Here is a 13,028-nt window from a genome sequence, read left to right on the forward strand (position 1 = left end):
CCTGCATCTGCAGTTCCTTCCTACGCACTTGTATTTGTTAGTCACAGGCTGAATAAATATCTGATTGACAGTCATGAAGATTAATCTAGACAGGCAGCTTCCATTTGCTGCCAGGGTCAAGGCAATAACAGATCAGCCTTTCATGATGCTAGATTGCAAAGCCAAGTGACACCAACAGCGTTCCCTCAATCGCTTTGAAGAATGAAGGAGTATAATAGTCATCTTCACTTGAAGTCGCAGCTCTGATTGCAATTAAATCAGTTGAAGAGTCCAATCCAGGACGATCTGTATTTAAAAAGATGGTCCAGGTGGCTATTTCTAATTAAGTTTGAATTATATTAATTATTCAATGCATTGGACGCACAAACTGTCATATAATTTTCTTTCTTCAGTGGTTATTCGAAATCTCGAGTTTAAATATATCACATTTATTTATCTATGAACTTATCAGAGATTGACAGATTCTTGATTAGTGTGGGTGTCGGGGGTTATGGGGAGAAGCAGGAGAATGTGGTTAAGAGGGAAAGATCGATCAGCCATGATTGAACGGCAAAGTCGACTCGATGGGCTGAGTGCCCTAATTCTGCTCCTATAACTTCTGAACATTTGCTCCTGCAAGGGTGTTTCTCTGATGGAAACAGTAAGGATAACATTTGAAGAGGGGTTGTTAATTGAGGGACAGTAGTGAGCCCTGAGAATTTGGAGGTTTCAGTAGAGAGTGAAGGTTCTGTTATCCAGTGGGTGCCTGAGCCGACAAGTGGTTGGTTGTCTGAAGAAGGGTCTCGACCCGAAACGTCGCCTGTTCCTTCTCTCCAGAGAAGCTGTCTGTCTCGCTGAGTTACTCCAGCTTTTTGTGTCTCGGTTCGCACACTGGGGACAATTTGCAATTGATTCAGGGGGCCTATTAACATGTAAACCAGCATCTGCAGTTCCTTCCTACACAAGTGGTTGTTTGTCATGTACACCGGTTATCCTGGTGTTGGCACGGGTGATGCTTCTGAGGTGCAAGTTACTGCAGTGGGCCACTGGTTGGTGAGTGGCCAGATGACCAAAGCTGTACAGTACTGGGCAATTTTATCTTTTTGTGCTCTTTATGGAAAGGGGGTTGGTTTGAATGACTAAAATATGAGAGAGTATCCCGTTGCTGGCGAAGGTTGCGGTGCATGTCTGACATTGACGTTTTATGGATGTATTTTAACGTTCAATACTTCTCGTTCTTCATTGATGTTTCACACAGTCACAGGATTTCAGCCCAGCCGACGAGACTCCTCGGATCCAAGCAGCTCTTGTGTTGGTCTGTCAGCAAGTAAGACCCTAGTGTTCTCAGTGGCTTTCTATCACCTCATTGTGCTGATGTTTGTGTTGGTTAGTTTGGGCTGTGGAAGGGAAGGTGATTGTTGGTGGTACTTTGTCTTTGAGTTGTCTATAAACATCAGATGGGTTGTTTAGCATGGCAAAATCCACAGCTTAGAATACTTCAATCAATTAATTTACTTGTAAGCAGAATACTCTGATCATGTTCTATTGTTATGAATTACACTCCACCATCTTTACCAAGCTTTATAATGCTTCGCTTGTGTCTTCTGGCAAGTTTAGATCAGTGATACAGTGTGGAAACAGGCCCTTTGGCTCACTGCACCGACCAGCGATCACCCTGTATATTAGTGCTACACTAGTGTGCAGGACAATTTACAATTCCCACCGAAGCCAATTAACCTACAAGCCTGTGCGTATTTGGAGTGTGGGAGGAAGCCGGAGCATCTGGAGAAAACCCACGCAGGTCATGGGGAGAACGTGTAAACTCCGTACAGACAGCACATTGACTTCTCCAACTTTAGATAGTTCCTCTGTCCCTCTCTTCTCTTCCCCCTTCCCAGTTCTCCCTCTGTCAATAGACAATAGGTGCAGGAGGAGGCCATTCGGCCCTTCGAGCCAGCACCGCCATTCAATGTGATCATGGCTGATCATTTTCAATCAGTACCCCGTTCCTGCCTTCTCCCCATACCCCCTGACTCCGCTATCCTTAAGAGCTCTATCTAGCTCTCTCTTGAATGTATTCAGAGAATTGGCCTCCACTGCCCTCTGAGGCAGAGAATTCCACAGATTCACAACTCTGACTAAAAAAGTTTTTCCTCATCTCTGTTCTAAATGGCCTACCCCTTATTCTTAAACTGTGGCCCCTGGTTCCGGACTCCCCCAACATTGGGAACACGTTTCCTGTCTTCCTGTCTCCACCTATATCCTTCCTTTATCCCGCCCCCCCTGACATCGGTCTGAAGAAGGGTCTCAACCCGAAGCGTCACCCATTCCTTCTCTCCTGAGATGCTGCCTGACCTGCTGAGTTACTCCAGCATTTTGTGAAATAAATACCTTTGATTTGTACCAGCATCTGCAGTTATTTTCTTACAGCGCCCGCAGTCGGGATTAAACCTGGGCCTCTGGCGCTACAAGGCAGCAACGCTACTGCTGCGCCACCGTGCCGCCCCTTTTAATTGAATCGTTACGAGCCAAAAAGTTTGACGCTACATATTAGTGGCGAGGAAAAACTTGAGAACAAAAATGGGGAAGAGTAAAGAAGAAAAGAGCAACTTACAATGGAGAATAAAAGCGTAGTGCTTAAACAGAGCAAGAAAGCAAATCATGCTCAGGAATAGATGCCAGACCAAAGGAAGGAAATGAGAGAAAACTGGAGGAAGGCACTGTGGCACTGTCTGGAACATGGGCACAAGAACAGCTCAGGAGGAAATGCTGGAAGCAATATTTCAAATGTTAATAAATTATTGTACATCACCTGCCTCAGGGGGAACATGTGCACTGGTCTGTTACAATCAGCGCAGTAGGTTCAGGCGAGCATTACAAGTGAATAAGCGTCCTCTGTGGAAATGACATGAACCTTTGGAAGGATTCAACATGAGGTGGGGTGATCTAGTGTCACTCCAGTAATGATATCAAATACAATTTGTAGACTTGAGAGATGCAGCGTGGAAGCAGGCTCTTCGGCCCACCGAGGCCGTGCCGACCAGCGATCAACCCCGTACATGTGCACACTAGGGATTAGGGGGTCTATGAACATGCAAACCTGTGCGTCTTTGGAGTGTGGAAGGAAACCGGAGAAAACCCACGCTGTCACAGGGAGAACGTAAAACTCCGTACGCACAGCACCCGTAGTTGGGATTGAACAAGGGTCTCTGGTGCTGTAAGGCAGCAGCTCTACCGCTGTGCCACCACGCTGCCCTAAACATTGGAAGCGTTCATTTATGGACCACACTGTGGAGAGGCTGTGCTCCCCTTTACAACGAGGAGCCTTGTCCAGACTCATCGCGTGGTTTGTTTTTAGCATTTAGGGTGCCCTTGAGATGACCACACATCAGATGCTGCACACTGTGACCTTTTGGTCAGACATAGGCTGCCTTATTACATGGCACAATTGAATCTTTTGAGAGGGTTGTTTATCCAGTGCTTTAACTTACTGAAAGTATAGCGCCAGTTTACTGAGCTGATGCTGCATTTCATTAGCGTTTTATTCATCAAACATCTTGAACTTCCACTTCAGTCAGTATTTGCTGCCTGGCTTACCAGGGTCACAATTGCAGAGAGTTGACCATGTAACCCAGTCCAGCACCCAGTCCAGACTCCCCAACGCTGATTCCATCTATGTCTCGGAAAAGCAGCCAACATAATCAAAGATGTCCCACCCCAGTCATTCGTCCTGCCCACTCCTGTCAGGCTGAAGGTACAGAAGCTTGAAAGTGTGCACCACCACACTCGGGAAGATCTACTACCGTGCTGTAATCTGGCTTCTGAATGGCCCTTCCAATAAGCTAGGGTTCTGTCCAGTTCACCTCTACCTCATTGCAGACATTGGACTTTGTCTCTAGAACTAATGCGCTACAATGCTGAGAACTATATTCTGCACTCTGTATCTTCCCCTTTCTTCCCCATATTGTACTTGAGTTGGACTTGTTTGGTAAGGTTTGATCTGTACATTATCTGATTTGATTAGATAGCACGCAAGACAAAACCCTTCACTGTACCTCTGTGCACGTGACAATAATAAACCTGATCCTGAACATCACAAAGGGAAAAACGTGCTCTGGGTCGACAGGAAGTGATTAGCTGCTTGTACATGCATCCAAGCAATGCAAGGCATTTGATGCAGCTGTTTAACATCAGTAATGGCCTGCTGAGGATACAACAATCTAGAGGCTTTCGTCAGATCCAAGCCTCCTGTGGTTCATGTGTTTTCATTCTGGAGTCTGCTTTGGTTTGTGTCCGTCGGAGTTCAATATTGCACAGCTGCAAATGTTGAATCTTGGGATCGGGCTGTGAGGAACCGTGAAATTGTGGACCGATTACCCTTTGTAAATTTGTTCCTTTTTTGTTTAGCAGCAGAAGCGATCCAACAGCATTGAGGTACCGAAGTGCAGCATGGCGATCAGCACAGGTACGTCCCATTACGGGTGGACTCCACGCTGACACCATTCCGTTTACAGCCACTATTTGATTTTCAACACGTGCCAGAAAGAAAACAATACCTTTGTGCACCACTTGTAATTAAATCTAAAACTTCATCTCCATAAAGTCACAAACACATGGCTGTTCATAGAAACATAGAAAATAGGTGCAGGAGGAGGCCATTCGACCCTTCGAGCCAGCACCGCCATTCATTGTGATCATGGCTGATCGTCCCCAATCAATAACCCGTGCCTGCCTTCTCCCCATATCCCTCAATTCCACTAGCCCCTAGAGCTCTATCTAACTCTCTTTTAAATCCATCCAGTGATTTGGCCTCCACTGCCCTCTGTGGCAGAGAATTCCACAAATTCACAACTCTCTGGGTGAAAAAGTTTTTTCTCACCTCAGTTTTAAATGGCCTCCCCTTTATTCTAAGACTGTGGTCCCTGGTTCTGGACTCGCCCAACATTGGGAACATTTTTCCTGCATCTAGCTCGTTCAGTCCTTTTATAAGTTTTATACGTCTCTATAAGATCCCCTCTCATCCTTCTAAACTCCAGTGAATACGTCTAGTCTTTTTAATCTTTCATCGTATGACAGTCCCGCCATCCCGGGGATTGATCTCATGAACCTACGCTGCACTGCCTCAATTACAAGGATGTCCTTCCTCAAATTAGGAGACCAAAACTGTACACAATACTCCAGATGTGGTCTTACCATGGCCCTATACAACTGCAGAAGAACCTCTTTACTCCTCTACTGAAATCCTCTTGTTATGAAGGCCAACATTCCATTAGCTTTCTTCATTGCCTGCTGTACCTGCACTCCAACTTTCAGTGACTGGTGTACAAGGACACCCAGGTCTCGCTGCACTTCCCCCTTACCTAACCTAACTCCATTGAGAAAATAATCTGCCTCCTTGTTTCTGCCGCCAAAGTGGATAATCTCACATTTATCTATATTATACTGCATCTGCCACGCATCTGCCCACTCACTCAACCTATCCAGGTCACCCTGCAACCTCCTAACATCCTCTTCACAGTTTACACTACCACCCAGCTTTGTGTCATCCGCAAACTTGCTAGTGTTACTTCTAATTCCCTCTTCCAAATCATTATTATGTATGGTAAACAGTTGCGGCCCCAACACCGAGCCTTGCGGCACTCCACTCGCCACTGCCTGCCATTCTGAAAAGGACCCGTTTACTCCTACTCTTTGCTTCCTGTCTGCCAACCAATTCTCTATCCATGTCAACACTCTACCCCCAATGCCATCTGCTCTCATTTTAGTTACCAATCTCCTGTGCGGGACCTTATCAAAGGCTTTCTGAAAGTCTTGATACACTACATCCACTGGCTCACCTTCATCCATTTTACTTGTCACATCCTCAAAAAATTCCAGAAGATTAGTCGAGCATGATTTCCCTTTCATAAATCCATGCTGACTTGGGCTTATCCTTTTACTGCTATCCAAATGCACCATTATTACCTCTTTAATAATTGACTCCAGCTTCTTTCCCACCACCGAGGTCAGGCTAACTGGTCTGTAATTCCCTGTTTTCTCTCTCGCTCCTTTCTTGAAAAGTGGGGTAACATTAGCTATCCTCCAATCTACAGGAACTGATCCTGAATCTATAGAACATTGGAAAATGATCACCAATGCGTCCACTATTTCTGGAGCCACCTCCCTGAGGACCCTGGGGATAGGCCCAGGGGATTTCTCATCCTTCAGTCCCATTAGTCTACCCAATACTATTTCTCGCCTAATGAAAATTTCTTTCAGTTCCTCTACCCCCCTAGATCCTCTGTCCTCCAGTACATCTGGGAGATTGTTTGTGTCTTCCTTAGTGAAGACAGATCCGAAGTACCTGTTCAACTCTTCTGCCATTTCCTTGTTAACCATAATAATTTCACCCGTGTCTGCCTTCAAGGGACCCACATTTGACTTTGCTACTCTTTTTCTCTTAACATATCTAAAGAAGCTTTTACTGTCCTTCTTTATATTCTTGGCCAGCTTCCCCTCATACTTCATCTTTTCAGCCCGTATTGCCTGTTTTGTTACCTTCTGTTGTCCTATGAAAGTTTCCGAATCCTCTGGTTTCCCGCTACTCTTTGCTGTGTTATACATTTTTTCTTTTAGTTTTATTCCATCCCTAACTTCCCTTGTCAGCCACGGTTACGTCCTTTTTTGGAATGAAATGATCCTGCACCTTCTGGATTATGCCCAGAAATTCCTGCCATTACTGTTCCCATGTCATTCCTGCTAGGATCCCCTTCCAGTCTACCTTGGCCAGCTCCTCTCTCATGCCTTCATAGTCCCATTTGTTCAACTGCAACACTGACACTTCCGATTTAACCTTCTCCTTCTCAAATTGCAGTTTAAAACTAATCATATTATGATCACTACCTCCAAGCGGTTCCTTTACCTCCAGTTCTCTTATCAAATCTGGTTCATTGGACAACACTAAATCCAGAATTGCTCCATTACAAGCTGCTCTAAGAATCCATCTCGGAGGCACTCTACAAACTCTCTTTCTTGGGGTCCAGAACCAACCTGATTTTCCCAGTCTACCTGCATATTGAAATCCCCCATCACCACAGTGGCATTACCTTTCCTACATGCCAGCTTTAACTCCTGCTGCAACTTACACCCTACATCCGGGCTACTATTTGGGGGTCTGTGGATATTTGGGGGTCTGTGGATATTTGGGGGTCTGTAGATATTTGGGGGTCTGTAGATATTTGGGGGTCTAGATATTTGGGGGTCTGTGGATATTTGGGGGTCTGTGGATATTTGGGGGTCTGTGGATATTTGGAGGTCTGTGGATATTTGGGGGTCTGTGGATATTTGGGGGTCTGTGGATATTTGGGGGTCTGCAGATTATTTTGGGGTCTAGATTATTTGAAGGGCCTGTAGATAATTTGGGGGTCTGTAGATAATAGCACAGGGTCCATTGTCGAAGCCTCCTTCATTAGTTCGAAGCAATCAACCATTTTAATACAAAGTGGCATTTGCAAACTTGATTGAAATCTAAGTCACGCACTGTATTCTTCCACGGAGTGGAGGCAGCTTTGTGTCGTACCGAATGTAGTACACCAGGGCCAGGCTGTATAAATAACATCAACACAGGTGGACTCGATACATATTTTAACTCCATGTATTTGGTTCCCTGCAGTTTGTGTCTCAGTTACTGTCCTAACGTTATCATCTGATGATGTGGTCAGATCAGGAGAAAAATACTGGCACGGCACTTGGAGCCACTTCCTCTCAGCACCAGAGACCCCGGTTTGATACAGATTTTCTCCGGGTGCTCCGGTTTCCTCGCACAGCCCAAAGATGTGTGGGTTTGTAGGTTAATTGACCTCTGTGAATTGCCCCCTAGTTTGTAGGAAGTGGATGAGAAAGTGGGTTAACATAGGGCATGGGCACGGTGGTGCAGCGGTAGAGTTGCTGCCTTGCAGCAACAGAGACCCTTGTTCGATCCTGACAACGGGTGCTGTCTGTGTGGAGTTGGTACGTTCTCCCCGTCACTGTGGGATTACTCCGTGTGTTCCGCTTTCCTCTCCCGCTCCAAATGTACTAATTGGCTTTGGTAAAAATCGTAAATTGTCCCTAGTGTGTAGGATAGTGTTAGTGTACGAGGATCGCTGGTCGGTGCGGACTTGGTGGGCCGAAGGGCCTGTTTCCGTGCTGTATCTCTAAACTAGACGTACAACTAGTGAGTAGACACAAAATGCTGGAGTAACTCAGCGGGCCAGGCAGCATCTCTGGAGAGAAGGAATGGGTGACGTTTCTTCAGACTGGTTGGGGATAAGGGAAACGAGAGATACGGACGTTGATGTTATAGAAATAAAGAACAATGAATGAAAGATATGCATAAAGGTAACGATGATAAGGAAACAGGCCATTGTTAGCTGTTTTTGGAGGGTGAAAATGAGAAGCTAGGGTGGGAACAGGTGATCGATGGTCGGTACGGACTCGATGGGCCGAAGGGCCCCTCTCCATGCTGCATCCTTCATCCACTGAATCAGAGTGCCAGTTCAGGGTTGCCGGCGATGTGAATGCTGCATAAAGTGTTGTCTTTGCACAGAGGTGATCCCGAGGAAGATGAAGCCGCTCCTGCCACGGACTGACTCCTACCTGGTGCCCATCCAGCTGCCCGTCACCACGTCTGTCATCCTGCAGCCCTCTCCTCACCTCACCCTGCCTGCCATCACGGCCCACCCCTCCACCTCTGCCGCACAGGACCTGCCCAGGAAACACAAGCGTGTGCGCATCACTCCCAAGGCAAGTGCTTCCTTCCATCCTTCTGTGTGGCTGCTTGTCTGTGACTGGAACCATGTGGTGGTCTCGGTCACGGTCTGGGTGGTCTGAATCACGTGTACCCAGTAACGTGGCCAAAGGCTGTTTCTGGGTAGAATTTGATGTCTGCTTGCTTATACTGTAGTGCATTTCTTCCAAAACCCCTCCCCATCCACCACCCCTTCTTGACTCTTGTATACACACGTTCTCCCCACAGTTGCTCCCACTCCTCTCTTTCCCCGTCCACCCATATCCATCCCTCCGGCTTTACATTCTCCCGTTCTTTCAATCCTCATCAACATCCTTTTGTCCCCTTTTCAACTCTAGCCTTTGCCCATCCATCTGCCAATAAAACCCCCCTCGCCTGCATCCACCTATCACTCTGCCGGGCTTTGTCGTGCCCCCAACCTGAAACATAGTGTCTCTATGTCCTTCAGAGATGCTGCCTGAGCCGCTGAGTTGCTCCAGCACACTGGGTCTGTCTATGCAAGATTCCACTATCTGCAGATCCTTGTGTGTGTGTGTGTGTGTGGGGTCCAGAGTTATTGGCCATTGCACCACTGTTACCACAAGGGGGAGACAAAGCCAAAGACGGTGACTTCTGGTCACATCACTGTAGATCCGGGCATGGATGCCCTGTGCCTCTTCTGGTGCATCTCCTGTTCAAGATCCACAACCTTCCTGGGTGAGCTTAGTCCCTCAAAGTAGGAGGTGAAATGTCTCTATTTTGTGCTTGCTTTCCTTGCATCTTCCCACCTCTTTTACAAGGATGTTGCCAAGATTCAATGTAATTGTCACATGTACTAATCAGGGTACAGGTGCACCTCAGCTCCCGAGAAACCCATCGCAAACTGAAAGTTTTGAGTGGAAATGCATTGAAAGCGCGCGATCACGTGGCCGGAAGCGAGCGGCGGCTGGCTACGGGTCACTGCCGTTTGCACCATCGCAAAGTCAAGCTATCGTAAGCCGGGGAGTAGCTGTGCAGTGACATTTGAGTTACCATACAGACCAGGACTCGAGGGCCTGAGTTCCCAGACCTCACTCTCCCTTCTTTCCACTAATCAAGTGAATGGCCACGGCTATTAGAATCCCCCTTCCGTTGCAGGTCTGTGAGCTTCCTCGGTGCACGTTCCTGCATTAAAGCTGTGGTTCCAGTCTGGGTCCAATGCAGCGACCTGATCTGACCTTGTGTTTTCTGTTCAGGTACCAAGCGACACGTTGAGTTGCAATCCACTGGTGCTGACGGTGAAGCTCCCTGAGAAGCCGCTGCTGCCCCCGGCCCCGGCGAGCGGAGTGGCCGACGGCTGTGCCGCGGCGAGGCTGAGCGAGGCGACCAAGGAGAGCGGCTCGCGGCGGAAGCAGAGGCACGTTCTGCAGCCCCTGGAGGAGCCCGTGCTCCTGTTCCCGGAGGAGAGGGAGCCTGTGGCCGAGGTGGGACTGGACTCCGGCCTCGTGTCCGATCTGTCGACCTTCCACGAGTCCAGGAACCTGGAGCAGTGCCCGGACTTTGCCAACGCCTCTGTGGATTACAACTTCAAAACGCCCATCAAGGAGAAGCCCCGGGAATTGCCCGCCTCGTCCACGCCCAGTCGTGGGGCTGGCGGGGGCTCGCCCGTCACGGTGGCCAACAACTGGAAGATGGCACTCACCCCGCTGAAGAAAGACGACAGCCTGTTCGAGTTCAGTCCCGTGAGGACGCCTCACGGCTCCTTCCTGACGCCGCTGCGGAATAGCACGGGCTCCCTGAGCCGCAGCAGCACGCCCTTCAAGGAGTTTGCCCTCTTCGAGTCGCCGCGCGAGCTGCTCAACTCTCCCAGCGAGGACCCCCTGCACGACGCGGGCTTCTCCCCCCTACCCCACGACAAGAGACCCCAGCTCAACGCCAACTCTAACGCCCCCGTCAACCGCTCTCTGACCGAAGGCCTGGTCCTGGACACCCTCAACGAGAGTCTCAGTAAAATACTGCTGGACATCAGCTTCACCGGCCTGGAAGACGAGGACTATGAACTGGGCAATATGAGCTGGTCCGCACTCATCCCAGAGTTGCGATGAATCAGCGGGCAGGTGACCCAGCTGCTCTCCAAGCTTCCCTCTGCACGCGGCCTTGGACCACTTTAACCTCAAGACCTCAACTTCACACTCACAGCTTAAATGTTTAAAAAAAGCTGCCCCTACCAGACCTTGGACAAAATGTCGGTTCATTTATAAACCATCAGTTCCCACTGTCCAGATCTGTGAGTAATTGCTGCATCTCCCCTTTGGACATGCCTACTGGAACTCACTTAATCAATGTTCCCTGTTACCAATCCTACAGCGGTCATTGTTGTGATGTATGATTTGCAATATGTTGCTGCTTTACCTGTCTAAACAAGGACCACGGGCCACTTTCAACAGACCATGTGACTTTTCTACCATTCATTCTTTAGTGCTCTCTCCCCCTCCCCGGCCCATTAGCGGCCCTGTATCCAAGGAGAATAGAGAGAGAGAGAGAGAGAGAGAGAGAGAGAGAGAGAGAGATTGTCCATGCATCTGCCACTTACACCTCCGATTCCCCCATCAAACAGATTGCATCCACTTAGAACACATCACTTCTATTTTTAGCACTGCCAGCTTCCTTTTGAATATTGTTCTTCCATCTCTGGTTTCTCCATCAATTCATGTTAAACTTATCAGAGAAAGATGCAAAACACCGATGAATACCTCGCAGATATCTCCCTGATTCGCAGAAGGTTTCCTGTTTTGGCACCTCCCTTCTGATTGATCTTTTACTATTCATTTGTTTATTAAACTAATTTATTGTTCCCTTTCATCTCCCCCCTAGACTCTGTCCACTTTTTCTTTTTCAGTTCTCCTCTGCATTTTGCTTTTCCACTCAATTCTGGGTTGTGTTATGAACTTTATTGGCATATTTTCTCAATTTCTTTAGCCATTGCTTTTTAACCCGACTGGGATGTGCCCTGACTTTTCCTGAACTCCATCCACCTGATACACGTCCAGTTTCCCATTTAGTGCCTCAGCAGCCAACACCTGGGTTGACCAAACTGGGTTAAATCTGGGTTAGTGCCCTGCCACCGACTTATTCGTCAAGTAATGAGGAACAATGGAAAGGCAACTGGAAGACTGGCCACAAGATTATTGTCCTCTGTGTTTCCCCCACACACGATGATTCTGAAACCACTCCACTTTGCACCCCACAAGTAGATCCGGCACCTCTTCCTTTCTCCTTTGAAGTACGTTGATCATGAAATATTGGGAGCACATTTCGAGAATCCCACTCTTTGCCTTTTTTCTTCGTCTGTATTCCTTGCCTTTTCTCCTAGGTGTTATTCAGACAAGTACATTCCTCACTTTCACAGCTCTGCTGTTTTCATCCATGTTTGATGTTTTTCTGCAGGTTTCCCCCCCACATCTCGTGGTGCAATGTACCAGTCATTACCTCATTCACTCTTCAATTGGAACTAAATAGATTCCGTTAATTAGTCGTCGGGTTTCTGGGCTCCGTCATTACGCCCATACCTCATTCATCCACCGCCTCCACCTCACCAGAGTGCAGTTTGGTCAGGAGAGGTGCTCCTCTCTCTTCCTTTGATCCCAGTGCCCGTTCTCAATCTTCCCGCCTGACCGTTCCATTGCACAAGACACCATCCATTTCCATGCTCGATGCTCTTGACAGCAGGCTCCAAGCCCAACCTCGTCTGCTTTGCATTCCTCTCCTGCAAGCCACCCGCGTTCCTCTGTATTTTAACGCTGCCGGTCTCCTTGCTATCTCTGGGAGTGGGAATAAAGCTTTGGCCCACCTTGCATTTCCCAGCGAGATGTTCTGTCCCCGGTCCCCTTCCTCGTTGCTTCCTGTTCATCTCTTTTCAAGCGTTCGTGTGTGTGTGTGTCAAGAGAGAGCCCTGCAAATCCTATTACGGGTGTTATTTTTTCCCTGCGTGGTCACGATTTACTGAGGGGGGGGGGCGGGAGAGGGGAGCGGGCTGGTCCACTGATCTTGCGCAGTTCCCAGTGTTGTCCACTTTGGTACGGGCCAAGGGGCAGAAGCATCATTCCAGCAGTGCTGAGGATGTGCTTTGTAAATCAGCCACCTGGTCCTCTTCTCAAGCAAATGCTTTTATTGATTTGCTGCGAAAAGAAACTGTTTATTGCTGAAGTTATTCCATCGAAAGAATCCTTTCAGAAATAGTTAATTGGCAGAAGAGCTTTTCTTTTTTTGTCTCTGCAGCTCTCTTCCCACAGATGGCTGGAGCCATTGACGTTGGACAGTGTGA

The 13,028-nt window shown here is 48.0% G+C and overlaps 1 protein-coding gene across 5 annotated transcripts in view; it reads left to right on the forward strand.

The window, feature by feature from the left end:
• The window catches only part of foxm1 (forkhead box M1), a 26,382-nt gene extending 13,685 nt beyond the window's left edge, over window positions 1-12,697 (forward strand). For 3 of the 5 annotated variants that reach the window (XM_078416762.1, XM_078416761.1, XM_078416763.1), the window contains exons 6-9: window positions 1,238-1,306; window positions 4,387-4,444; window positions 8,546-8,742; window positions 9,961-12,697. In XM_078416762.1, coding sequence (XP_078272888.1) covers window positions 1,238-1,306; window positions 4,387-4,444; window positions 8,546-8,742; window positions 9,961-10,809 — 1,173 coding nt within the window. In that variant the 3' untranslated portion in view covers window positions 10,810-12,697. The remainder of the gene's footprint in view (window positions 1-1,237; window positions 1,307-4,386; window positions 4,445-8,545; window positions 8,743-9,960) is intronic. The other 2 variants (XM_078416764.1, XM_078416765.1) reach the window with 2 other exon arrangements.
• The last annotated feature ends 331 nt before the right edge of the window (window positions 12,698-13,028 follow it).

This window comes from Rhinoraja longicauda, chromosome 20 (genome assembly GCF_053455715.1).
Source record: "Rhinoraja longicauda isolate Sanriku21f chromosome 20, sRhiLon1.1, whole genome shotgun sequence".
Taxonomy (NCBI): domain Eukaryota; kingdom Metazoa; phylum Chordata; class Chondrichthyes; order Rajiformes; family Arhynchobatidae; genus Rhinoraja; species Rhinoraja longicauda.